General features: G+C 49.9%; 1 protein-coding gene across 1 annotated transcript in view; it reads left to right on the top strand.

Annotated features, from left to right (window-relative positions):
- The window catches only part of LMF1 (lipase maturation factor 1), a 108,038-nt gene that overhangs the window by 48,530 nt on the left and 33,031 nt on the right, over positions 1-26,477 (top strand). Inside the window, exon 4 of the mRNA XM_019648660.1 lies at positions 10,662-10,810. Within this exon, the coding sequence (XP_019504205.1) occupies positions 10,662-10,810 (149 nt within the window). The remainder of the gene's footprint in view (positions 1-10,661; positions 10,811-26,477) is intronic.

Below are 26,477 nucleotides of genomic sequence, written 5' to 3'. Positions count from 1 at the left end.
TTAAAAAAAAAATTTCTATGTAGGAAGTCATTTTCTTCCACTTCAAACCTTATAGCTTTTATTTCTTTGTCATTTTTGCAGTGGATAAGACCTCCACTATGGTGTTGAATAGGATTTTATAAAGCGCACTGTGAAAATTTTCAATCATAAAAAAAGTCAAAAGCATTGTATAGTAAAAACCGATAAATGGACCACCTAGATTCTACAGCTTATATTTTACTTTATTTTTCTGTTATGTAAACTAGTCTATTCATCTCTCTGTCCATCCACCAACCCGTCGTGTATTTTGATGCATTTCAGAGTAAACACCAGATACCCATGCACTTGCCCCTAAGCACTACAGATGGCAGCATGCAGATCATTAACTGGAGCTCAGTGCATGTTTAGGTTTTTTTCCCCCCTGGATGCAGAAGTCACACAATAAAAAGTGTACTTCATAAGTGTATGTTTTTAGAGTTTTGACATGTGTGAGATCTGACAATTAAGTTCACAAACTTGTTGCAGCAATGTTGTTGCTAGCCTTTTTTGGTATCAGAGGGATTATTCATTATGAATTTGTACCAACTGGACAAACAGTTAACCAAGTTTACTATTTGGAAGTGCTGAAAAGGGCTGTGTGAAAAAGTTAGATGACCTGAACTTTGTGCCAACAATTCATGGCTCTTGCATCACGACAATGCACCAGCTCACACGGCACTGCCAGTGAGGGAGTTTTTAGCCAGTAAACAAAGAACTGTGTTGGAACACCCTCCCGCCCCTACTCACCGGATCTGGCCCCCAATGAAGGTAAAGGAAATATTGAAAAGAAGATATTTTGATGATATTCAGGACATCAAGGGTAACATGATGACAGCTCTGATAGCCATTCCAGAAAAAGAGTTTCAAAATGGCTTTGAAGGGTGGACTAGGCGCTGGCATCGCTGCATAGCTTCCCAAGGGGAGCACTTCGAAGGTGACCGTAGTGATATTCAGCAATGAGGTATGGAGCACTTTTTCTAGGATAAGTTCTCGAACGTAATTGTCTGACTTCGTATACACTGTGGAATCCAAACTCCTCAAGATACAGAAAACTGCCATCACCCCCGAAAGTTCCCTCATGCCCCCGCCTAGCCACCACTCTCACTAGCGCAGAGGTAGGACTATTATCAGTTCCAAGACTTGAGTCCACGTGAGAACTTGAAGGACTGCGCGCCTGTGTCTGCTGCTCCCCTGTGGAGCGACAGTCTGCTTCCTGCCAAGCTTGGCTGACTTCCCAAAAGGCCCGCTCAGTGACACCTCTCTATCATGTCCCATCCACTCCATACAAGAGACCCTTGGTTTCAGTGGCCAGTGGGGGAGGGCCATAGTTATGTGTGTGAGTGACAGCTGGAGGATTCAGCATGTCTGCAAAACGAGATCAAAATGCCCCAAATCAAAGCAGACCTTAGATGGTTAATATTAGGGAAGCTTCTCGTGCTTTCGCATGTATAGGCTCCATTTCTTTATAATAATGGGTAATATGTTTTCCATCTGTTTGTTGTTATTAATACAGGCACTTAAGTCACAATCTTACCTCTTTGATTTATGTCCAGAAGAAAATAGCCTGTGTTTTAATTGAGTGCGTTTTACGCGGCTTGTGATGGACAACAGTCTGGCTTGGCTGTACTTAGACAAACAGCCTGATACATTCCGCTGACTGGGGTCAGGGATGTTTCCCTTCATACCTGTGACTGGGATCACTCAAATGCTTTATTTCCTCTCTACACCTCTGATAATGTGCAACTTACTCCCTCTGCAAACAGTTGGGGTATCTTGCTGTTTGAAAAGCTTATGGAGGGGCAACCGGTTAGCTCAGGTGGTTAGAGTGTAGGCTCATAACACCAAGGTTGCCGGTTCGATCCCCACGTGGGTCACTGAGCTGCACCCTCCACAATTAGGTTGAAACAACTACTTGACTTGGAGTTGATGGGTCCTGGAAAAACACATTGTTCCCCAATACTCACTCTCTCTCTCTCTCTCTCTCTCTCTCTCTCTCTCTCTCTCTCTCTTTCTCTCCATATATATATGTATATATATGGAGTTTGGGCTCTCATCTCAAGATCAGACAGTTCCATCAGATGGAAGACTGCATTGTTTCTGACAAGAAGTCAGCTGCCACTCCTCTTGTGGTTCTCTAAATGTCAGGCCTTATTTCTCTCTGGCTGCCTTGGAGGTTTTGTGCTTGGCTTACAGCAGTTTCACTGCGGTGTGCCTATATGTGGCCTTTGGTGGATGCGTGTTATCCAGCTTCTGGTTCCCTGAGGTTTTTAAATCTGTAATTTGTCTTTTATCAAATTTGGATAATTTTTGCCAGTATTTTTTCAAAGTTTTTTTCTGCCCCATTTTATTTTCCTGCTAAGATTCCTGTTACACATACGTTAGACCTTTCAGTGTTGTTCCGTCAGTTCCTGAGGGTCTATTCTTTTGTTGTTCAGTCCTTTTTATTTTAAGTCTGTTCAGATTGAATAACTTTGGTGGATCTATCTTTATGTTCACTACCTTTTTATTCTGTCTTTATCTGCTCTTAATAGCTCATCTAATAAAATTTAATTTCAGATATTTTATGTTTCAGTTCTAGAATTGGTTTGGTTCTTTTTTTTATAGTTCTGTCTCTCTGCTCAGTTTTCCCATCTGTTTATCCTTGTGAGCATATTTTCCTTTACATCCTTGATTATGGAGGCTTTACCTTATCTGCTTGGAGCTTCTGTTTTGGGTGCTGAATGAAATGGTGAATAGAAATAAGTGAGATACGCAGTATGTGGTGTGCTGAGAGTGTTGCTGGGTAGGCAGTGCCGGGATGGACTGAGGCCCAGGTGTAAATGTTATATCCAGGGAAGGCATTCCTGAGAAGGTGGCATCTGAGCAGAGACTTAACAAAGGGCCATAGGGATGGGGCAATGGGGGCAGAGCCCTAAGGTGGGCCCAGGCCAGCAGTAAGGGAGAAGATCCCAGGGCAGAGCAGAGGGGTGAGTGAGACAGTCAGTGGGGCACTGGTCAGCTTCATTCTTGCCCTGCGGGTCTCTCTGTGGGTCACTCATGTGCCGTTTTCCTGTGATGACTCACATCAGCTGACTTAGCTGAAGCCTGATCCTCTCCTGTACATTGATCCTTCTAGAAGAAAGCATTTCTGGCAATTCCTCCTGTTGGCATCAAGGAGGTGATGCCCAAGGATGTTACTGCCCCTCTCAGAGTCGCTGAATCACCATCCAAGGCTCCTTTGCAAGGGACCTCTGAATGAGACTGGCTGCTGACCATGCACATCAGGTGCCGGTTCTGTGGCCAAGGTGCCCGCTCCTCCCCTCATGGGGTACACACACTGCCCAGTGTGGCTGTGGGGTGGACTACCCCTCAGCGGCCATCCCAGTCTCCAGGCCCAGGAGCTGCCTGGCATTGCTGACCTCGCTGGGTGGTCAGAGACACCTCGCTTTCAAAGGTGTGTGAAGCCAGTCAGCAAGGTGCGTCTACTTATTAGGACATGTGGACAAATCAAGGTGTGGAGAGGGAAGGAAGGATGCTGGTGTGTCCACTGCAGTGACTCCCAGTGGAGACGGCATCTGTGTGGGGCAGGGGCTGGAGTGCCACCCTGACCTCTGACCTACGCACGTGCCAGGTGGAGGTATGTGTATCATTCCCTCCTGTTTTAATGATAAGCTGGCCCTCCCTGTTATTTCTTACAAGCTGGTGCATTTACATAATATCTGGACACACTGGCCTCTCCCATAAGCCAGGCCCCGCCTTTCCTCGTGACAAGTGTGTGCCCGTTAGCTGCATGGAGGATGCCCAGAAATGGTGTTCACTAATAGTGTGGGAAGATCTGGAAAAGCTGTGAGGGGAAACAGGTCATCCTTTAAGGTTATGCGGGGTGAAGGTGACACCCACTTCCGTCGGCACAGAGCCCTCTGTGCATGGGCACAGGGGCTCAGCCAGCTGCAGTGCTGGAATGGACCCGCCCGCTCCACCCCGGGCCTGTGGGCATGGTGCCTCTGAGCAGATGCACCAGCCCCGTGTGGCCCCTGGGCCTGGACAGCATGAGCAGAACCAGAGCATTCCCGTGGTCAGACAGCCCCATGGGCGGTGCTGACCAGCACTTCATAGGACTCTTACAAGTTACCCTGAGACAAGCTTCAGCTCATTTTCATGCGCAGGAAACAGAAGACAAAGAAATGGTAATACACTGTGCCCTTCAGCCTGATATATGTTAAATATTTGGAATATATTAATCCTAAAAAACCTGTCGCTAAGTCTAATTTCCGTTGACAGGAAGCACTTTCATATTTATCCAAAACCAATGAGCTAGCTAAGGTCATTACTATGGATTTTGTTTGGGGGCTAGCTGGTGACACCTGCATAGATCTGAGCAACAGGGAACACCTGGGGCTAGGAAGTCTGGTTGCCACAGCAACTGAATATTAGCCAGCACCGTGACAAAGTGCAGTGGGTGGAGGGTCGTTGCCAGGCTGGTGCGTGGGTTACACAGGTCACTTCCTGTTCCCTACAGTGCCCAAGGACATCCTTAAAACACATATTCACAATTTGCTAAACGCCTCCTAGTTGGGAGCATGCAATTTAAAATGATTTTATTTGAAGCATGAAGTAAAAGGCTTTTACCCACTCTTTCGAAAATGTCTACTTGCTAGAAAATGTGCTTCCATTTATGACCTGATCTCAGGCTGAAATCCCTGTTGGCTGAAATGTGAAGTCCTCCTTCTAGGCTGGCTTGTTTTAGTGGTCAGGCTCTGTCCTCAGGGTTGTCGTGGGCTGCCCAACAGCAGAAGAGCCACGTGCCACCTTCTCCTGATGTGAGAAGTGACCAGGAGAAGGAACAGACAGGGCCCTCATCCAGGGGCCCATCCAGCTCAGGCTGGTTGTGGAGGATGCCTGTGCTGACCTGGCTCTGAGCAAGTCCTGTGGGCCGGGGGCCGGGCACAGGAGGCTCCACACCAGGCCCAGCAGGAGTGAGTGGGGCCCAGGCCGGGGAAACAGGCAGGAGCCTCATCTTCTGGAGTAGGGCTGACCTCAGTACCTCCTGCCCCCTGAGGATGCAGGATGGGCCACAGTGTGACCACTTAGGGCAAGGGTGGCTCTAAAGACAAAGGGGTCAGTGGGCCTGGGCAAAGCCCCTCAAACGGTGCCCTCCCCTGCAGCCACACACGTGGTGTCTCTTGGCTGTAACTGGTTGCCATGGTGAATGTGTTTGGAGGTGGCTGTAGGGTGAAAAGAGCAGGCTGGGTGTGGATTCCTGACCTCTGCTGCACAGGCTGGGCAGGTAGCCGAGTGGCTCTGTCCAGGTGAGGAAAAGGCAGAAATACATCTTTCCCGCCGACTGGCAAGATGGGTGCTCAGTCACGGGATGCTGTTTTTAAACACTGGCCGAAGTTTTCTTTCAAATTTTGTCTTAGCCTCCCTTATGTTTTTGTTTTTACCTGATCTCGTTTTGTATTTGGTCTCAATGAAAGAGGAAAGTGTCTTAGCCTATCAGTGGGGGCATCGTGCCCGTCACAACAGCGGTGTTTGCAGCAGTAACCAGGCAGGCGGCGGCTCTCCCAGGTCCAACCTGGGTGACTGCCAGAAAGACGGGCTGGTTCATAGACAGTATCGGGATCTCCCCTTTCTTCCCCTCCCCTTCCTCCCGGCTGCTGTGCGGCCCCTGACTGCCACCCCAGACCCAGCTCTCAGACAGACACACCGCAATAGAAGTGTCCCTTCCTCACTAATGCAGGGCTCCACACCAGTGGAGTTAGGGCCCCAGCTGGCCTCTGCGAGAGGCTGCTCTGGGCCTGATCCAGTGCGGGGTTAACCGCTTCTATGTGCCAGGCTGCAGGCCGGGCACCTGCACTTGACCCCTGGTCTGCTTTCAAAATGCACTGCTTTCCTTAACGGGCACTTTATCACACATGCTGAGCAGCAGAATTTAAAACTCTAAAGTGAGGCTTTGCGGAACAGCCATGTTGCGGGAGAGCACAGAGTAGCAGAAACCACTCAGGTGTGGTCAGGATTAGTGAAGGCACAGCCTGAACCCTGGGCCACCTGGGAAGAAAGGCTCTTCCCTTGATCTTCCATGACTTCATGTGCTGCTGGGAGCCCGCAGGACTTCCCAAGGACAGGCCGAGATCAGAGCCCATATCTTTGAAGCGTGCACCCTGCAGACGTTATCACCGAAGTTACTTTCCCCAGAGTCAGACACAGGAGAAGTGGGGCCCAGAGGCCATACGTTCATGACCACAGACAAGGCTGTGACATTCCTTGGGACTCGGGGCTGGCACCTGCCTCCCTCCTAATGGCACAGTGCAAGAAGCCAGGCCCTATATTTCGGGCACAGACCCAGGAGGCCCTCTTTAGCTTATCGTCTGCAGAGTCTGTTTGCAGTCGGCTGAGGGGGGACCCAGGGATCAGAGTGAACAGCACCTGGTGTCACAATGAGTGAGGTCCAAGCAGCCCACCTCATCCCACCACCTTGCGTACCACGTGCTGCCTGGGCTCCCCTGCCCAGCCCTCCCCAGGAGCCAGTGCTGGCCCGTTGGACCTCAAAACATGTCCACTGTGAGGCAGGGCGGAGGTGTGAGCAGGGCCCAGAACCATCCGCCAGCACAGAGGGTACCAAGGACAGGCCAACGCATTGTGCTCCAGCTGCTGGCACCCACCCGTCGATGTGCACGTCTCATGCATCGGCTCTCCTGAGCCCTACCTCCCGTCCAGTGGGCTCTGCATTTGTACAGGGTCTGGTGCTCTGTGACAAAGCAAGGTGCCATGCCACACCTGTGGGGGGCAGGGTCGCCCATGTCTGTGTCAGAGCGCTTCCTTATCCCCAAGGCCCATCTTGCCATGTCAGCGACTGCAGACAAGATGTGGTGTGCCACTCCAGAACTTTCCATCCTAGCACACAGCCCATAAAGATCAAGAAAATAACTTTTAAGAGCTCAAGTGGTCTCCAGGGTGTCATTAGAAGCCCCGGGCGGCCGAGGGTGGGGGGCTTGGCACAGGAGTGACAGCCCGTCAGGAGGGGAGTGCTTTTCTCCATTTCCCCTGATTTTAACGTGAAGCTAATGGGTTCCTACTTCTAACATGGATGGTGGCTGTCATTTCTGAAGGATCCATACATGCGAAATTTAATTACTCTTTCTAAGTAACTATAATAGTTTTGAAGAAGGTAACGAGGGCTCAGTTGGCTTTTGGGGTTTTTTTAGAGGCCATCTGGGTGGCTCCCACCTCCCTCTGAAACGTTGTTTTAGACACTGTTTCCCTCCTGGGTCAGAGGTGGCTCAGTCTGTGTTGACCTTGACTCTGGGTGACCCCTGGAGCCCTCCAGCCAGCAGCCCGGCCCCCTTGTCAGCTGGAGCATGTCTGCTGGCTTCCTCATCTCTACTTTCCCTCCAGAGCAGTAGGTCATCAAGAATCTTCCCTGCAGGCCGGCCGAGTGGCGCGTTGGTTAAGAGTTGGCTTTGGATGCCAGCTCTAAGCAGCAGGGCCCCGGTTCAGATACCACATGAGGGCCAGTGACACTGCGCCCTCTACAGCTAAGATGGTGAACAGCAGGATCTGGAGCTAGGCTGTCATGAGTGGCCGGCGATGGCGTAGGCTGCAGTGGGCTGCCATGAGCTACCGTGAGCCGCTGTGAGTGGCCGTCCAATGGTGCGACTGATCTGCCTCACCCGGGAAGAACGCAATGATCACAATACCAACATGGGCCAGTGAAGCGACGTCTTCCACAACTAGACTGAAGAACAAAAAGGAGAGCAACTTGTCTGTCCCCCTTCCCCAATTCCCCAACGCTGTTCCCCTCCCCCAATTGCCCAATAAAATCTATTAAAAAAAAATTCTCCCCCATGAGGAGCAGTCGGGACGGTGCCCCCACCGCGCTCTCCATCTTGAGGGAGCCATGCTGTCCACCGTCCACTCGCCGGTGCTGCAAGTTGCCAGGCACAGGTCAGGCCTCTTGGTGAACTTTCTGGATCTTCAATAGAAAAATATCTTCACTCTTCACTTGCCCCTAAGTAGAGAGAGAAGAGGCATCAGCACCATTACTTGGTTGGTTTTATTTGGGCAGCAGGTGCCCCAAGCTGGGACCCCGCAGGTCCAAAGTTGGGCCAGGAGGCCGAGGGTCTAAATTCAGCATGTTTTATGGGGTCTTTCCTCAGATCGCACATCCAGCTGCCCTGCAGACACGAGCCATGTGTCCTGTGCCCAGTTCCAAGGAGTTTTATTTAAACATGCAAACCGGGAGGAGAGTGTCCACCTGTTCTGACCACTTGAGTCTACACGGCCACAGCTGGTCTTAACCTGCAAGGCACTGACCACAAGGCAAGGGGCTGTGGCCACCCTCAGACCTGGAGGCCATAGACGACAGCTGGTCCTGAGCTGTGGTCATTCCTGCATCAAGGGTCACTGTCCTGTCAGGGTCAGGCGAGGTGACTCTGGCTTCCCTGCCCCCATTGCCTGTCTGAGGACACCCTGGAGACAGTGGGCCCGCTGGTCCTTAGAAAAGGGCAAATGCAGCACAGGGAGCTGCCCGGACACTTTGCCCCAATGGCCACTGTCGCCAAGTGTCCGCTGCTGGGTGCCCGATTCCTCAGTCTCACAACTGGAGGCATTTTTTCTTCAGTTTTATGCAGAAACTTCCCTAGTGTGGCTCGTTTGGGGCTGGTCTGTTTTTTTAAATGAGCCAGCAGCCATTGAAGTGATAGTTCCAAAAACAGGCTGGTGTAGCTCACGCTCCATGGCTTCCTTGTGGGTGTCTGTGAACAACCGTCACCCCCAAAGCCACTGGAGGTACTGCCATGCCAGCACCGTGCCCGAGACACAGCCAGTGGGACGGACCCTCCCAGGGCCACCGTGGAAGTGAGACTATTAAGTAGGTGTTTGCACGCTGAGTAAAAGGACCAGATATCTTGACCACCCCTCACCCCACCTCCCAAAAGGCTCTGAGCACCAGCTGAGAGGCACTGGCACCCATGAGCAGGGCTATAACTGAGTGGCAACCAGCAGAGCCTGCTGACTGCATTCAGGTCAGCTTTTGCCTGGTCCTGAGCACGTCTTCAGCGTGCACTGTGCCATCCGCAGGCTCACGGACGGCCTCTCAGGCTCGGGAAGCCACCCTGGCAGCGCACTGGGCATTTGTTTTTCTGGGGACGCCTCCCCACCACACTGAAGCAGAGAACAATGGTGTTCCTTGTGCAGACAGCACAGCTGCTGAAATTCGACCAGATCCAAGCGAAGAAAGCAGAAGCAGGTGGGTCTGCAGGCGACCCTTTCCTCCCCGGCGGTATCAGCGAGCGCTTATGTCCAGAGGGCCATCGGCCAGCAATACGGCAGCTCCAGTGAGATGGGGGGCGGGTGGGGGTGGAAAGGGTTCCACAGTAGGAAGCCCGCACACCTCTGCCCAAGGCGTCCACTTTCCCGTGCACCCCAGCAGGCTAAGGAATGTTTCAGTAGGTCTAAGAGGCAGGAGGGCCAGGTGACCTGCCAATACACGCACGTCCCTAAGGTGACAGCCTGTCCCATCCCTTGACTCCCCCGTCACCTGCTTCCTGGCACTTAGGCAGTCTCTGGGCTCTGCCATTTGCATATCACTTTGATTGGTGTCACTCAAACTGCGTATTAAAATTCCGTTCATCACATCTGTGCAAAGTGAGGTGACAATGAGCGAAGGCACTCCCGGCGCCTGGGGAAGGCTCTGCTCGCCCACGTGGGATCTCGGAGTTGACGAGAGGTTTTTGGGAGCGCGAGTGAGGCAGGCTTTGCGCCATGGAACAGAGCGCAGGCCCCACACCTGCAGCGCTGCGTCGGCTCCTCCGGGAGTCCTGGGCAGCATTCTAACCTGGTCTTCTCTCGGCCCCGAACCCGCAGAGCCACCTGCTCTGCTCATGAGACTGCCAGGGGCACGGGCCTCTCGGTTCCTGAGTTTTCTCATCACCCAGGAGAGGAGGGATCAGAACAGGTGTTCTTTGGGGGCTCTCTCAACAAGGAGACATGTCCATAGATCAGTACCCTCGAAGCCGTGACTGCTGCCACTTCTGTGTTCTGCCCATCAAAATCCCATGTGTTATAAAATGCACCCCAAATTAAGTGAGTCCAATGTAATGAAAATTCTAGAGATAAAACTAGAGAAACTGTCACATACGGAACAAAGTCCATTCTTAGCTGAGAGAAAGGGAGTTTGAAGCAAGTTGGAAAGGAAAGGTCTTCTGAAACCACCACCAAGAAGGAAATCCTTGACCTGAAGTAAGCAATTGGTCTACATCTAAAATCTCACAGAACTAGTGTAGATGCTTTCTGCCTTTTTCTCTCCTGAGTCTCCGAGGGAAGTTGGGGGGGAGTGCCCAGTGCAGGTGGGCCTTGGAGGGGCTGGGCTGTGCTCTGCATCCACGCCCCCAGAAGGGGGGCAACTGCCGTCTCCCCTTCCTGCCCTTCCTGGTCATGGCCGGAGCGCCCTGCGACTCTGTGCTTCCCTCTTCTGTCAGCTGACAGCTCAGGACCCAGGTGGTTCCAGCTGCCCGCCTCATATCCCAGCACGGCCCGGGCTTCTTTCTACTTCTAGAATCATCTCCTGATGGGGGCAGGGTACACACTGGTGGCCTCGGAGTTCTCTGCTGAGAATGTCCAGCTGGTTAATGTGACCCTTTTTTCTCTTACTGTTACCATTTCAGGATGGGAGTCCCAGCTGCTGGAAACGGGGTTCCTGGGAATTTTCCTGTGCCCTCTTTGGACTCTGTCTCAACTGCCCAGGGAGACCCCCACGTCCCGGATCGTTCTGTGGGGATTTCGGTGGCTGATTTTCAGAATCATGCTCGGAGCGGTAAGTACAACTTTTAGTTGCAATATTTGGAGGGAAATGTCCTAAAAATGAGTCACTGCCTCGCTGTCCTCCCGTCAGCTGGGCCGGGCCAGCTGGGCCCCTTCTGCCTCTTTAGCCCTGGAAGCTTCACTGGCTCCTCTGGCCCTTTACGTGACCATTTTCTGTGGGCAACAACCACACCTGTTCACATGGAGACTCGTGGGGAGGAGCCTCTCGGTGCCTCTTTTTCACCGGCGCTTCTGGTGGTCTCTGGAATGTCTGAAACCTTTCATATCATTTTAAATCAGTAACGAAGGACACGATGCTACCTGTCATTCTCACCCAGAGAAAGCCACACAGAAAGGCCCCATTTCTGTCTTTCTGCCTGTTCATCTTTTTGGACGCCATGCTTATTGGGCTCGGGGAGTGTGTTCAGCTGTTCTCTTTACCCCAGTGTGACCTGTCGGTGGCAGCTGTGTGGTCTGCGCTCTTCCCGGCACCGGTGCAGCTCACCTGTGTTCCCCTCCTCTTAGGCTCTGTTGCTGGGGCCTGAAGATGAGGATTCCTCAGCTTCTTTCTTCTACAGAGCCTTTGGAAGTGCACCGCCTGCTTTTTTTATTTTATTTTTTTATTGGGTAACAGTGTGTTTTTTCCAGGGCCCATCAGCTCCAAGTCCAGTCACCGTTTTCAATCTAGTTGCGGGGGGTGCAGTCCACCATCCCAAGTGGGAATCGAACTGGCAACCTTGTTGTTAAGAGCTTGCACTTTAACCAACTAAGCCACCTGGCCACTCCACATCCTGCTTTTGATTTCACAGTCCCCCTCTAAGTTTTTCAGAGCCCTTACCTGAGCCTTAAAATCAGTAGTGACGTGGTCTCTTTTGACTTCCGGCTGTGGACAGAGGATTTGGTGGCTTTCCTTCACTCTCTCTTCCCCTTCTCGCCTTTTGTAAATAAGATCTTAATATTTTTATTAAAATCATTATAAAATATTAAGTTTGCTTCCATCAGAAACCTTGTCATATAGATACACCAAGTATCACAAACTTGCAGAATTGGTGGGGGACAGGGCAGAGAACTTGTTCCTGACCTGACCGAGAGCAAGCAACTCCATCCATCGGACTGGCTCGCTCAGGTCCCCTCCAGTCCAGGTGGTCCGTGGTCTCTCCTGCCCTGTGACCCGACACTGCAGCTGTCTGATGGGCCCCTGACCAGCCTCAGGTTCTGCACCCCTGGCAGGAGGCCCTGCCCTCTCTTCCTGGGGTCAGCATCCATCTGTCCCATCAATGACTCAGGCAGGCCTGGCTGGTCCTCTCTCAAAGTCCCCATTTTCCAGTGTAATTAGTATTTCATGGTGAGGTCCTGTGAAGTTGTGCGGCCGTTCCATTCCTCGAGTGTTCAATGTACACGTGTCTTGTCTATGAGCATGCACTCCTGCACGCCCCCTACTCAGCACGGCGCTTTCACACCCCTGGAGCTGGCGTTAATGTGATGCCCTCCTTCCCTGTATCTGTCTTGTGCTCCATCGCCCTTGCATCCTGACCAGTTATTAGGTGCCCACAAGTCACCTCTTCCTCCTGGTGACCCAGTGAATGAGGGACGCTGCGGGGCCCTGCGCAGCTCCTGCACTCTCCTGCCCATGGCTTCTTTTCTGGAGTCAACCTATCCTGCATTTGGTCTCCCTCTTTCCCAGCTGCCTTCTATTTTTCCAGATGTTATTGTCCTTTCCAAAGAGCCTTGTCTTCTCACGATGTGCCCAAATGACAGCTTCAGCTTTGTCAGTTTTGCCTGCAGCGAAGTTTCTGGCTTAATTTGCTCTAGGACTCGTTTGTCTTTCTAGTGGTCCAGGGTATCCGTAAAACTCTCCTCCAACACCTTATTTCAAATGAATCTTCTGTTCCTATCAACCTTTCTCACTGTCCAACTTTCGCATCCGTATGTAGGAATTGACCAGTCCTAGCTCTTAACTAGTGACGGACGACATCTGCTCTGTGAAGGGATGACGTGCCATCCCCGAGTGGGACCAGCATTTTAAGGGCATGCACCTTCCTGGTTCCTTCTGTTACTGTCAGGAGCCCATTTGCATATACTTCAGATTCCCTCTTGGATTTCGAAGCATCGTTCACCCTGGCACGATGACCGTCTGTGGTTTGGTTCACTGCCGCGCCTGTGGCCAGGTGGCTGGGGGCCCCAGGGCCACTGGAAGCAGCCGAATGCTGAGGGACAAGCTTCATGGGGGACAGCAGTCCCAGGGCCCAGGCCCGGTGCGACCAGCCATGTCCAGTTGTGTGGGTGGTGAACAGGCCCCCAGGGGCTGCGGCAGTGCCAGCCAGAGGGGCAGAGGGGCAGAGGGGTGTGTGGAAGCCTAGCAAGCACCCCATTTGGAGCTGGTGTGGCTGGCAAAGTTCCCAGCCTCTGCAGGTGTAAGTAACTATGGATACTGGGAAATGCTGTGTTGGGGTGATTGTGTGTCCAGATTCCACCATAAAGTGTGACGCTTTCTCTAAATTCATTTTCTCATTTTATGAGAAATGTAGTTGTTTTCATGGTTCCTTGTCATGAAATATTAAGATTATTAGTTCTCTGTAGCCACCACACAGATATTCTTTGCAGGCATCGGTTCCTTGTCTATCTAGGACTCGATTTTGGGTTCTATCCTCTGCAGGCTTTAAAAAGGATAAAGCTGTATTTCAGAGGACTTTGTTTGGGGCTCCACCAAACGAAACTGGGACGGCAGTTTCGTTTGGTGGGACACATAAAGCGAGGGGCAGCTGGGGCATGGAGCTCTGGGTGGCGGAGCTGTCAGGCGGTTCTGTGCAAGGTTTGCGCTGTCAAGAGTTGAACAAACCCCCCCACGCCTGACAGAGTGCAGTGGATCATTAGCACCTTCTAACGCACTTTTTATGGCATTTTGATTGACTGTTAGCACCAGCTGGATAAGAAATTATCAGGTACACTAAAAGGTATAATTACTTGATTTAGTCTGTATGTTGGATATTATTAATCTTCCTTCAGTGGAAAGCAGAAAGTAGAGTTGACTTGACAAAAAAAAGAGTGCCAGCAGCAACATGTCCCTCCCTCTGTGAGGGGTGAGACACCACAGCAGACCTGGTGACATTAAACTGACCATGGACGAAGCCTCTGTGTCCATCCCCTGATCATCTGCTACTAGGTCAGAACCGGTGCCACAGAATCCACTTAGAGGATGACGGTTCTGAACACTCATAAATTGCTGTGCTTCTGTCGTCTGGCAGTGGTTCGAAGGCCCCAAAAGACGGGTGGGCTCAAAGGGCTCCCCAGAGCTTTGCAGTGAAGGTGCCCAAGGAGAAGGAAAGAAAGCCACACAGTTGGCTGCAGAAGGCCTGCTCCTCCCAGGTGCCTGACATGGGGTCAGTGTGGTCCCCATCCTCAGGGCTTCTGCGTACTGAACTGTGCTGCCCCTCTGCAGTGCTGTGGGCAGGGGCAGGTGGCCCAGGCTACCCCACAGCCTGTAAACAGCTAGACACTGGACACACAGCTATTTTCACATGGGACAACCGACAATGTGGGACGGGGGTCCAGAGGGGAACACATGAGGTAAGCCCCCAACCGCCTGGCCTTCTGTGTGGAGACAGGGCCAGTAGAAGGGGGACACTTTGCCAACTGTTGGGAGTGGAAGATGATGGCAGGCTGTAAGGGATCCCCACAACTCCTAATCCTGTTGGAATTCTGGGTCAGGATACAGAAACAAGGGATCTGCGCATAGGAGGAGCTCCGAGGACACCGCATCCTTTCTGTTGCAGTCTTGCAAAAATGCATGGTTCTAATCTAATCATGAGAACACATCAGACAAACCCCACTTGAGGGACGTCTTCAGAATTACTAACCAGAATTCTCAAGTATCAAAGTCGTGAGATGCAATTAAAGACAGAGGAATCATCAGACTCATGGAACACGACATTGAACGTGGCACCCTGGGACGTCCCCCTGGTACAGAAAAAGGACATTAGTGGGTTAACTGGTAGAACCCAAGGAAGGTTGGCAGTTTCATAGTTTTGAATGAATGGTGACAGATATACACGAGTGCCGGACGATTTTTACGGCTTTTCTGAAGAATCTTTCAAAACAAAAAGTCACAGAGAAATAGTGAGAAACTTTTATGCACATAACGGGCAATTCAAGGAAATGGTTAAATTCCTTCGAAAACATAGATTACCAACTCTTACAGAGGAAGAGACAGGAATCTTGAGTAGTTCTATAAATTGAGATCCTTAACACAGACAAACAAAAAGCACCTTCCTACTGAGAAAACCCTGGGCCCAGAATCTTTTCCTGATGAGTTCTATAAAATATTTAAGGAAGAAATTATATGAATCCCATACACAGTCATTCAGAAAACAGGAGAGGGAACCCTTCCCAACTCATTTTCCTGAGTCTGGCAAAGAAAAGGACATGTCAAAAAAAAGGAGATGAGATCACAGAGCAAATTCTTCAGGAGCACGGACATGAAATTTTTTAATGAATTATTAGCCAGTGAATCTAGCAGTGCCTGAAAAGCATAATGCATCAAGACCACGTGGTATTTTCCCCAAAATGCAAGAATGGCTGGACATGAATGAATTAATGTCATTCATCAAATACCAGATCAAGGGAGAAAGCTATGAAACAATATGATCATCTCAGTCAATGTAGGAAAAGCATTTGACAAAATTAAACAATTTTTTAAAATTCTCAGCAAAATAGGAATAGAAGGAAAGATCCCTCAACCTGAGAAAAGTATATAAACTACCTACAGCTAATACCGTACTTCATGGTGAAAGACTAGATGTTTTTCCCATAAGATTGGGAACAAGACAGGGCTGTCCACTCTCATCACATCTATTTAACAGTGGATTAAAGATCTTAGCTTGTGCAATAAAGCAAGAAAAAGTAATAAAAGCCCTGAAGCGTGGAACAGAAGAAGTAAAATCGTCTGTATTCACAAATGAAAAGATCATAAGCGTCCTTAGAACCAAGAGTGAATTTAACCAGAATGCAAGAGACAGGGCCAGTATACGAAATAATATGTATATGCTAGCAAAACCTCAGAAAATGAAATTTTAAAATGTAGCAATAATATCCAAAACCCTAAAATACTTAAGAAATTTTAATGGAAGCGCAACACTTGTACCCTGAAAGTTGCCAAACATTGCTGAGAGAAATTAAAAAGACTTCGATTGACCATTTTGTGAATCAAAAGTCTCAGTATTGCTCAACTGTCAGTTGTCCGCAAATCGCTCTATAGATTTCATGCAGCCGCAAACATAGACCTAGAAGGGTTTCCTTTTTAGAAATGGATGAACTGATTCTTAGATCTATTTGGAAATGGATTCTGTTCCTGGTGAGGACTCTTCCTGGCTTTCAGATAGCCGCCCTCTTGCTGTGCCACCACCTGATGGAGCAAGAAACTCAGAAACCCTGGTGTCTCCTCTAAGAAGTGCACAGATCCTGTGGGATCAGGGCCCTGCTCTTATGGCCTCATCTAACCTTAGTTCAAATACAGACATACTGCGGGGGTCAGGGCTTCAGCATGAATTTGGGGAGGACGCAAACATTCAGTCCATAACAGCAAGGATGTGAAAAAAAGGAACTCCCCTGCATTGCCCAACTCCTGTGGGTGTGTAAAATGGTACCAACATTAAGGGAAGCCGTTTGGCACTTACTTACAAAGTTAACTTACTTCCTCCCTACCACCCAGTATTTCCACTCCTTGCTGTGTACCCAAGAAAAATGAAAACGTGCTGAAAAGCCTTTCCTCACAAACACAGCAGTGTTATCCACAAGCACCAGGCACTGGAAACCAAGCACAGTCCATCAGCAGGAAGACAGGTGGACACCCCGTGCTGAACCCTCACAAATGGAAACCACTCAGCAACCAAGAGGAACGAATTCTGCTGCATGACAGACCTGGGTGACCTCACAGACATCGTGCTGAGTGAGAGAGGCCAGACGCGAAGGACTGTGCACCGTGTGGGGCCCTTGTGTATGGAGACCCAAGGACACAGTTGCCTCTGGGACTTGGGGTGGGAATGGATTGGGGTGTGTGGGGAATTGTGGGAACTTCTGGGGCAATGGAAATGTCCTGTGTGCTGATGGGCTGAGGGTCCCACAGGCATGCATATTCACAAAGCTCCTCAGCCGCATGCTTCAGGGCAGGACATCAGTTATTTTTCACAACTTAACAAGAGGTCAGCAGCAGGGGGAGTCTCGGTGGGGGGAATTGACCCATCGACCAACACAGAGCAAAGACATCTCTTTGTGGACAGGGCTGGAGAGCAGCAGGCCCCACCCACCAAGCCAGACTTCCCTCAGCGTCCCTCTGCTGGGCGCCAGATAAAAACCATGTGCCTTCAAGCCCTGGAAAGACCATCCGCTCGGCCAGAGGCTGCAGCTTGAGACAGACAGGCCCACGGGACACGGCTTCCCACCCAGCTTTCTGTGCTGACAGTGGACCTGGGCTGTGCGGGGTGGGATGTCCCTTAGTTCCTCCCTTCTTGTTATTGGTGTCCTCTGACATAGAGGTGACGAGACAGCCCCAAACTGTCACCACGTGGGCCTGGTGGGGGCAGGGTGGTCACCCCACTGTGGACGTGATTCGATTGGAGCTGAACAGCATCTGTCCACCTCAGCCTCCTCTGTGCAGCTCCCAGCCAGCCTCCTGTGGGCTCCGAGTTACAGCAAATCCTGAAGCTGTAAGCAGCAGGGAGTCACCACATTCCTCACGCGAGAAGGTGGAGCAGCTCCCAGCTCCCTGTCTCCCTCGCTCAAGTTTCTGGGGTGGCAAGGAGTGCCTTTATGGGCCCAGGTGACCCCCAAGACACAGGTCTGTTCAACACATGTACCTGTGCCTTCCCCCTGAAATGGGAAAAACACACACTAGATGTTTCTTTGGAAGAGCACCGGAACGTCTCTCTGATTTCCAACTCCATTTTCTGCTCTAAATGCATAGATGTCAGTCATATCAGAGTGTAGCATCTCTTTCACGTGCAGACATGGTACATGGCATGGTGTCCAATCACTGTGCTTAAATGCTTTAAAAAAAAAAAAGGTTTCCACTTCATTCTCCATCTCAGTTTTTGTCAGGACAGAATATATGTGTGTGTGTGTATGACTGAGTTCGTACCAGCCAGCGTTTTCACCCCAGTGTATTTCAAACGCCTGGCCCCAAAGCCAGGCGCCCTTTGCTGGTGATGCCCTCCCCGTGCTCCTTGTGCAGGGGCAGATGATGGGTTTTCCACACGGCACTTTGGAGCCAAAGCTGTCCTTGATCACGTTGTCCTGTGGCGGGCTGATGAACTGTGCGTGCTGAGGGTGTGGGTCCCCCAAGGGCTAAAAGTCTGGGAATTGAGCCAGTGCCGCTGTTGCTGGGAATTCTCAGGCATGGACAGCACCAAGGGGAGGTTTCAGTTGGAACCCCCGAGAATTGAGAAACCAAAGACCTGAATCTTCTGCACCCCCTCCTTCCAGCCCTCACCCCCTCCGGCCGGCTCCCATCTGGGGGCACAAGCACCGAGCTGTGGGTTTTGGCGGCTCAGCTGGGCAGGGTTCTTTGCTGCGTCTCCCTCTCCCTGTAGGAACCTCCTTGGGCATAAGCATTACCTTGCAGAGAACGTGCAAACCTGAACAACAGCCGGTAAAAATATGTGCCCAAACCCTCTTCAGAGTCATCAGAATAGGGAGCGTGGGTGTCAGGAACCCGATTGCTGACGAATTCCACTTCCCTGGATGTGTCTCTTCACTGCGGCTGCTTCCGTTGCACTTAGTGTGTCAACATGGCTTTCGTGTTTCTGCAGATGCTTTCCGTAGTTCCTCCAACACCTTGTATTACATCCCTCCTGATAGTGTTTTCATTACTGCTTCACCTTTGAAGAGTTAAGAATTCGGTACCCTAAATTCTTATTGAGCAAACTCACAGCTAAAACCAGCCGTTTTCATCCGAGTTGAATATTTGCTATGCTGGAGCAGGTTGTGTTTACATGAAGTAAGTGGAGGGGTGCACCTGTCGACATAAGAAACGTCCAAACCTGGAGAGAACTTTTATAAGAGTCTATTTGAGCCAAACTGACGACAGTTGCTGGGGAGTTCTGGAGAATGACAGTTTCACAGTTTCTTTTATGCATTTGAAATTAGAAAGATTACATGAGGGTGGGAGAAAGCAAGACGGGCTTGGATTACAGGATAGTTAATGAGACTCTGTGCTTTCTTGAGGGTGGTTGCTCATTTCAAAGGTATGAGACCTAGATGCACAGAAACAACGGACAGGGTTTGCTTAAGGCAAAGATAAAACTTTTACTAAAAAGTCATATGCTTAGGGCATGACTACCCGCCAAGACCTGCCCAGTGAGGAATGTAGGCAGGTCACCCTGTGAGGTTACTTTCCGTAGAAATCCACACAACATAAAAGGAGGAACAGGGGAGGCCAGTTAGCTCAGTTGGTTTGAGCGCAATGCTCATAACACCAAGGTTGCTGGTTCCATCCTTACACCCTTCACAACTAGATTGAAACAACTACTTGACTTGGAGCTGATGGGTCCTGGAAAAACACATTGTGCCCCCCCCCAAAAAAAAAGTTATATGCTTGGGGCACGACTACCCGCCAAGACCTGCCCAGTGAGGAATGTAGGATCGGTCACCCTGTGAGGTTACTGTCCATAGATTCCAGTTTTGCAATCTACACAACATAAGAGGAGGAACAGAGGATAAGGACCTGGAGAATCCAGGCACAAGCGAGGGCCTCTCAGAAGCTGACATGAGGATCAACATTCCTGTTCATATGTTTTGTTGCCGTGGCCCCCAGGTGACTTGCAGGCTGCAGAAAGCGGTGAGAAGATGCTGGTGCATTTTTGGTGTGGCTTCAGGTCCCTAGTCATTAATCAGCAGAAGCCTCGCCCCCTGAACACCTGTGCGTCTCACAGCCCTGTGCCCACACCAGGCTGCAGCACCCACCATGGGGCCTTCTGACACTCCTTGTGTGCAAACTGTCCTACCGTCTTGTTAACACCAGAAAAAAAAAAAAGCCATATCTGACATGCGGAAAATATAGGCCCAGAGGGCTTAGCATTTTCAGGCCAGAATTCAGCAGAGCCCGGAGCTGCAGCGAGGCTGTGATTGAAGGGCACCATAAGAAAACATTCTCCTTGAATCACTGGCAATTGCATCCGAGATCCTGCCCTAAAGAGTCGCCTGGGATATTATGAAAGCTTGAGGCCAATAAATTCAACAATTGAGATGAAATGGACAAATTCCTTGACAAATGCAGCTTACCAAAACCGACAAAAAAGAAACAGGAAATCTAAGAGGCTCCATACCTGTTAAATAAGTTGAAGTTGTAATAAAAAACCAGTCCAGAAAGAGACGTGTGGGCCCAGATGGCTTCACCAGGGAAATCTATCAAACGTGGAAGGAGGAAATAATAGCAATCCTACACAGACTCTTTCGGAAAATCACGGAGGAGGGAACACATCCCAAATTGTTTTATATGACCAGTGTAACAGTGATGCCAAAACCTGATGAGGATATCAGGAAAAGGAAAAGAGAAACCAGTATCCCCTATGAGTAAAGGCACAGAAACCCTTTGCAAATTATGGGCAACTCAAACCCGGCAATTAAAAACAAGGCTTGGTTTATCTCGGGAATGTGAGGTGGTTTTAACATTTGAAAATCAATTAATGCAATTCACTATAGTAACAGAATAAAAATGAAGAACCAGTCTGTCATCTCCACAAATGCAAAAAAAAAAAAAAAAAAAATGTGATGCAATTCAGCACCCACTCATGACAGTCTTAGACAGGAACTTCCTCAACTTGACAAAGGCATCTGTGAAACCTCAGCTCACACCCGTCTTCACGGTGAGAGAATGAAGCTTTCACGTGCGGTTAGAAACCTGCCCCAGATGTCCATTCCCAGTTCTGCTCTTCCACATTGTCCTGGAAGTCTTAGAGCAATAAGACAAGAAAAAGAAATGGAAACCATCAAGCCTGGGGGATGGGGGGGGCGGGGGAAATGAAACTGGTATTCATAGATATGATTGTATGTGTAGAAAACCCAGGGAAACCGAAAAGCAGCTACTTAAATGAGTATATGAGTTTCACAAGATTGCAGGATATAAGGTCAATGTGAAAAAGAACTACTTCATATAAAATAATCATTAGAAAATAAAACTGAAAATACATTCTACAACTGCATCAAAAGCCCTCAAATACCTCATAATCTAAGGAGGTCCAAAACGTGTACATTAGAACTGCAAAATATTGCTGAGATGAATTTAAAAGACCTACATAAATGGAGAGCTATGCCATGTCCGTGGGTGTCCATCTTACATGTACCACATCTATTTTACCCAAATTTATAGAGATTTAAGGCAATTCCTATCAAACTCCCAGCGGGCTTTTTTGGAGACATTGCCACATTGATTCTAAAATTTACATGGAAATACAGAGAATCTTGAAAAGGGAGAACAAAGCTGGAGGACTTATACTTCCTGATTTTACAACTAAAGTGTGGTATTGATCTGAGCTAAAAAAAAGATCAGCGGAAAAGTCCAGAAACAGACCCAGTCTCTACTGTCGATGGATATTCAGCCAAGGTACCAAGTGAAATGAGTGGAAGAAGGAAAGTCATGTTTTTTATAAATAGTACTGAAATCATTGGATATCTGTATAGATAAATGACTGCAATTTCATCAAACTCTAATTTGAAATAGATCATGGACCTAAATGTAAAAGCAAAACTATAAAGTTCTTAGAAGAAAATATAAAAGAATATCTCCCCAAAACAGACCCACACAGATACAGTCAATTGATTTTCAACCGAGGCACTAAGTCAAAACAATGGGGCAAGGAAAGTACTATATTTTTTACAAACATAAAAGCCAGAATCATAAAGTTTTTCGAAGATAACACAGACAATTACCTGGGGGTAGACAAAGATCTCTTGGACAGGGCACAAAAAAGCACTAACCATTAAAGAAAACCTATGGATAAATTGTACTTCATTGATATTAAAATTTTCTGTCATCAAAAGACACCATTAAGAAAGATTAATATTAAGAGCTCACTCAAGAGTTTGAGCTCTGAGCAACAGCGGTTCGAGTCCAGCCCAAGCTGAGCAGCCGCTGAGCTGCCAACAGGTAGCAGGATGNTGAGCTCTGAGCAACAGCGGTTCGAGTCCAGCCCAAGCTGAGCAGCCGCTGAGCTGCCAACAGGTAGCAGGATGGCTCAGCTAAAAAAAAAGAAAGATTAATAGGCAAGCCAAGGGCCGGCCGAGTAGCTCAGTTGGTTAAGAGCTCACTCAAGAGTTTGAGCTCTGAGCAACAGCGGTTCGAGTCAGCCCGAGCTGAGCAGCCGCTAAGCTGCCAACAGGTGGCAGGATGGCTCAGCTATAAAAAAAAATAAATAAAAATAGGCAAGCCAGAGAGGGGGGAAAATATTTGCAGTGCAAAGGTCCACCCAAAAATTACTATCCTGAATGTGCAAATCCCAATCAATAATAGGACAGAGGGCTTGAATGGACTTCACAAATGAAGATAGAAGAATGGAGACGAGTTGATGAAAATCGCTGAGACAGCTTTTAACTCATGCTAAGAGCCAAATCTAAAATACTGTCGGCCTCCCATGCTGGTAAGTGTGCAGGTAACTGGAATTCCTAGTGGGGTTCATCACTAGTGGGGTGTAAACTGGCCATACCCACCTACGGCAGCCCTGTTCGTTACTGCCAGACCCAGGGAAACAACCAAACGCCCATCAGCAGGATGGGTGAACTGGGATAGATTCACACTGGGGACCACACTCAGCTGTGGAAGGGAACTGACTCCTGATGCAGCCGCATGGACGAACCCCAAAGCCTGCTGAGCACGACCAGCCCACACCCAGAGCCAGAGCACCTGGTGCCCAAGTCAGTCTGTGTGAGACCCCAGAGCAGGCAGAGCTGGACCTGGCCACATGACTTCCTGGCGAGAGGGGCATGGAATTGTTTGGAAAGGGGTCCCAGGATGAGAGGGTTCCATAGGATGAAAATCCGTATCCCATTTTAAGTGCTAGATACCTGATTGTATACAGTCGTCCGAATGCGTTGAACCGAACACTTGAGATGTGTATGTTTTGTTTTATGTAAACTGAAGCTCAGCCCTCAGACCTAAGAGACGATCATGAGTTTGCTTTTCACACACAGTGATCACTGTGAGGTGCAGCCCCATAGACTCCACACACCTTGGGGATAATGACAAAGTCGGTCATCACTGATGTTTGGAGAGCCTCGGGGTCACCCAGTCCTTGCGCACCCTTCACCCTCACCCCAGAGGGCGCAAGAGCAGCTCTGCAGACCGCTGACCTTCTCGACAGGAGCCATGTTGGGACACAGCCGGAAGCCAGCCCTGCGCACGTTTTTTTTGTTGGGACTCGGTGAGACTGTGACACCTGCTGGCAGAGTGGCAGTGAGCATATGCCCACCCGAGTGTGCCTGGGAGCACAGCTGCTAGCTGCTGCAGTGCCCAGGCCACACCTGGACCTCAGGCTGGCCATTGGCTCTGCGTCTCCCACTCTGAGGCTCAGGCATCTGTCTGATGCTTCCCATGAAGTTTCCCGGCCAAGATGAGGCTCTGGCCAGGGAGCTCAGCGAGTCTCAGCGAGTCGGATCTCTGCTCTTCCCCTGTGGAGGCCCAGGGACTACTTGGAGGGGGAGAAGGAGAGCAACTCTAAGAGCTGTTTCATTGTTAGCATGGCCCCACCCTCGCATGTCCCAGAGACACTCCGTTCCATAGAAGCACTGAAAAGTTAGCGAAGGAGAGCGAGGAACTCAGTCACCAAGGGAAAAATGACCCTATGAAGTCGGGGGCTCTTCCTTGGAGTCGGACTGCCTCCAGTAAAATTGTATTACATGGAATGAAATAAATGTCGGAATGCAGCGTGCCCCACGAAGACCCAAATCAAACGGATGTCACTGTCATTTCCTTGACGAGCCTGTCCCATCCTGGGATCCCCACTCTACAAGAAGAGCAATTATCCTAATTTGTTTTATTGCATTAGCGTGGGCAGCGCTGAAGAAAGGGGCTTTCTTCCTTCCTGCGGGAGCGCCCGGGCGGCCAAACCTCGAACTCCTGCCCGGGGGCGGCATGGGAATTTCTGGGAACGCATGTCTGCAGCGCTCTGACCTCTGGCCCTCAGCTGCAGCCCCCCGACTAGTGCAGGCTCCCAGGCTTGGCTGTTCAGCACCCTCTTTGTGCCTCTATCTCCAGCCGCTTGTCTCGGAACCACCCATGACGGAGACAGCTATTCCCCGTGGCCTAGCAAGGTTTCAAATCCTAAATACCTCCAAGGACCTGTGACAGTTCCTTCCACCCACCCTGGGCAGCCCTGCTTCAAAACCGGTCACAGGCAGGCATCGCCATAGCAATGTTCAAATCCAAGATTTAGGGTGAGGGCAAAATAAAACTCCACAGAAAAATGACGTTGGTGATCATTTTCAGCCCACATGATGTCCCGTAACTGACTGGGACTTAGTGTAGGCTCATATGCTAGCCGTTGGTGGATTCACACGGTACATTTCTATTGGGTTGTCGGAAAAGTCATGACGTATTTTTTCTATGTTTTTCGTTGCAAAAATGCGTCATGACTTTTCCGACAACCCAATATTGCATCACACCTTGGGGTCAAAAAGTGCTGACACCACCAAACTGATGCTGGAATGTAACAGGGCCAGGTGGCAACACTGGGTTGACTGGGGCCCTTCAGATGTGGAGACAGGTGGGTCATCGTGCTTGCTATCGTAACGTGGAATGCTAAACAGTGAACTACAAGTGCAGCGGTCACCACGTGCGCTGAGACATAGGTCCCCCGCTACCTGCTCAAGGAGCTCATGGGATCCCATGGCCCCAGCTCAGCTCCCAGAGGAAAAAAGTGGTGTATGTTCAAGATGAGGCACTGCAGACAGCTCTCCACGGTGTACAAGTGCCCCCGCTCCCATGGCGTTCATGGCCATCATATCTCGCCAGGCTGCAGGCCTCAGTTGCCCCAGAATGTTCCAGCACCCTGGCACTCACCCATTCCCAAGCAGAGAGCAGGCATTCTATGGACAGCTGTGGGTCACTCAGCTCTCTTTGGGTCTGGCCTGTTTCTGGCCTGTCTGTGCCATTTTTTCAGAATTAATTTTGGGCTGAAAAAGGCTCAAAGAAGGCTTTGTTCCTTTGACACTTACTCTGGAAGGAAAAAAAAAATCCGTGGAAAATCTGACATCTGCATTGTAGGGAGAAATCAGTAGATGGGAGGAATATAATTATCCTCTGCTCCCAAAAGAATGTCTCAGATTTTTAAGTGTCTCATATCAGCTTAGAATTTGAATGACATTTTAATTATTTTGTTTTTTACTTCTGCGCCTGGTTTGAATCTCCAAAGAGTACCGCTCTCGTAGTCTGAAGGGATGCAGGCAGTGGGGCCGCGCTCATGGGGGAGTCCCGCGTGGCTGTGTGGCTGAGGTTTTCTGCAGATGAACGAGGGGCACATTTTCATCAGAAACCAACGCATCTCCCATTGGCAGGATGAGCTCGCTCAGATCTGGGTCATCCTGTTTGGCTTTTCTGGAGCACTGTTTTTCACACAAATGTGAATGTGTGGACGGCCAAGTTTACGCTGGACGTTGTCTCTCTGGCACTTTGTGATCAAAGCAAACCCAGTTCCCAGAAAGACGTGACTTGACTTTTCCAAGTGATACCTTTAAGATTCTGTATGCTTGGAGCACAGCTCCACGTCGGTGCCACAGCTCCATGGTGTTGGGGGCAGCAGGTACGGCTGAGGGCCCAGTGGGTTTGGCCCTACCAGGGTGTGATAGGGCCAGAGGTGGCTGCTGAAGCAGGAAGTGGCTTCGTGGGTCTTCATGGTGCTCAGAAATTTGAGTACTGCGGTCCCTTTGGGGTGCATTTGTAAACCACTGTTTGGTGCGTGTTTAGCTCCATCCAGCCCGGGCTCACTGAGGAGCTCTGTCATTCGATGTTACTGTAGAAGCCATGTGGCCTCCACGTGTCACTCCACAGTTCTCCTCCCTGCTCCTCTGGGTATCACTGTGTCTGTGCCACCCACCAGGGGCACAGGTCTTGGCTGCTCCCCACCACACACCTGTTCCAATTCCTTGGCTCATCCTGTGGGCTGTATGTTCTGGATGTGTCTGGAACCAGACACATCCTCCATTCTGGACACATGGCCACGAGAGGACCCATCAGCTCACATTGTCCCATCTCTGGCTCAGAGCCCTCCGCTTCCCCAAAGTCTTTCCCATGCAGAAAGGTCAGTTTAATATGTCAACCTGGCTGGGCCACTGCCCCCACTTAGTCAACCAAACACTGATCCCAATGTGGCAGCAAGGCTGTTTCGCAGAGGTGGATGAAGTTCATGATCAGTTGACTTCAGTGAGGAAGACTACCCTGGACAGCCTGGGTGGGTGGGTGGATGGATGGATGGATGGATGGATGGATGGATGGGTGGATGGTGGGTGCACAGTGGGTGGATGGATGGATGGTGGGTGCATGGATGGGTGGGTGGGTACATAGATGGATGGAACTGACATAGCCGTAGCTACAGAAGAGAAAACTGAGCTGCGTTCCAGGGTTGTTTATCAATGCAGTTCCTTCTCACCCAGCTATTATGTAAGAGACAGATTGGAAGTGACTCACAAGCAATGTTTTT

This window comes from Hipposideros armiger, unplaced genomic scaffold (genome assembly GCF_001890085.2).
Source record: "Hipposideros armiger isolate ML-2016 unplaced genomic scaffold, ASM189008v1 scaffold_126, whole genome shotgun sequence".
NCBI classification, from domain to species: domain Eukaryota; kingdom Metazoa; phylum Chordata; class Mammalia; order Chiroptera; family Hipposideridae; genus Hipposideros; species Hipposideros armiger.
The sequence above is the reverse complement of the archived record's forward strand: the minus strand, read 5'-3'. Positions and strand labels throughout refer to the sequence as shown.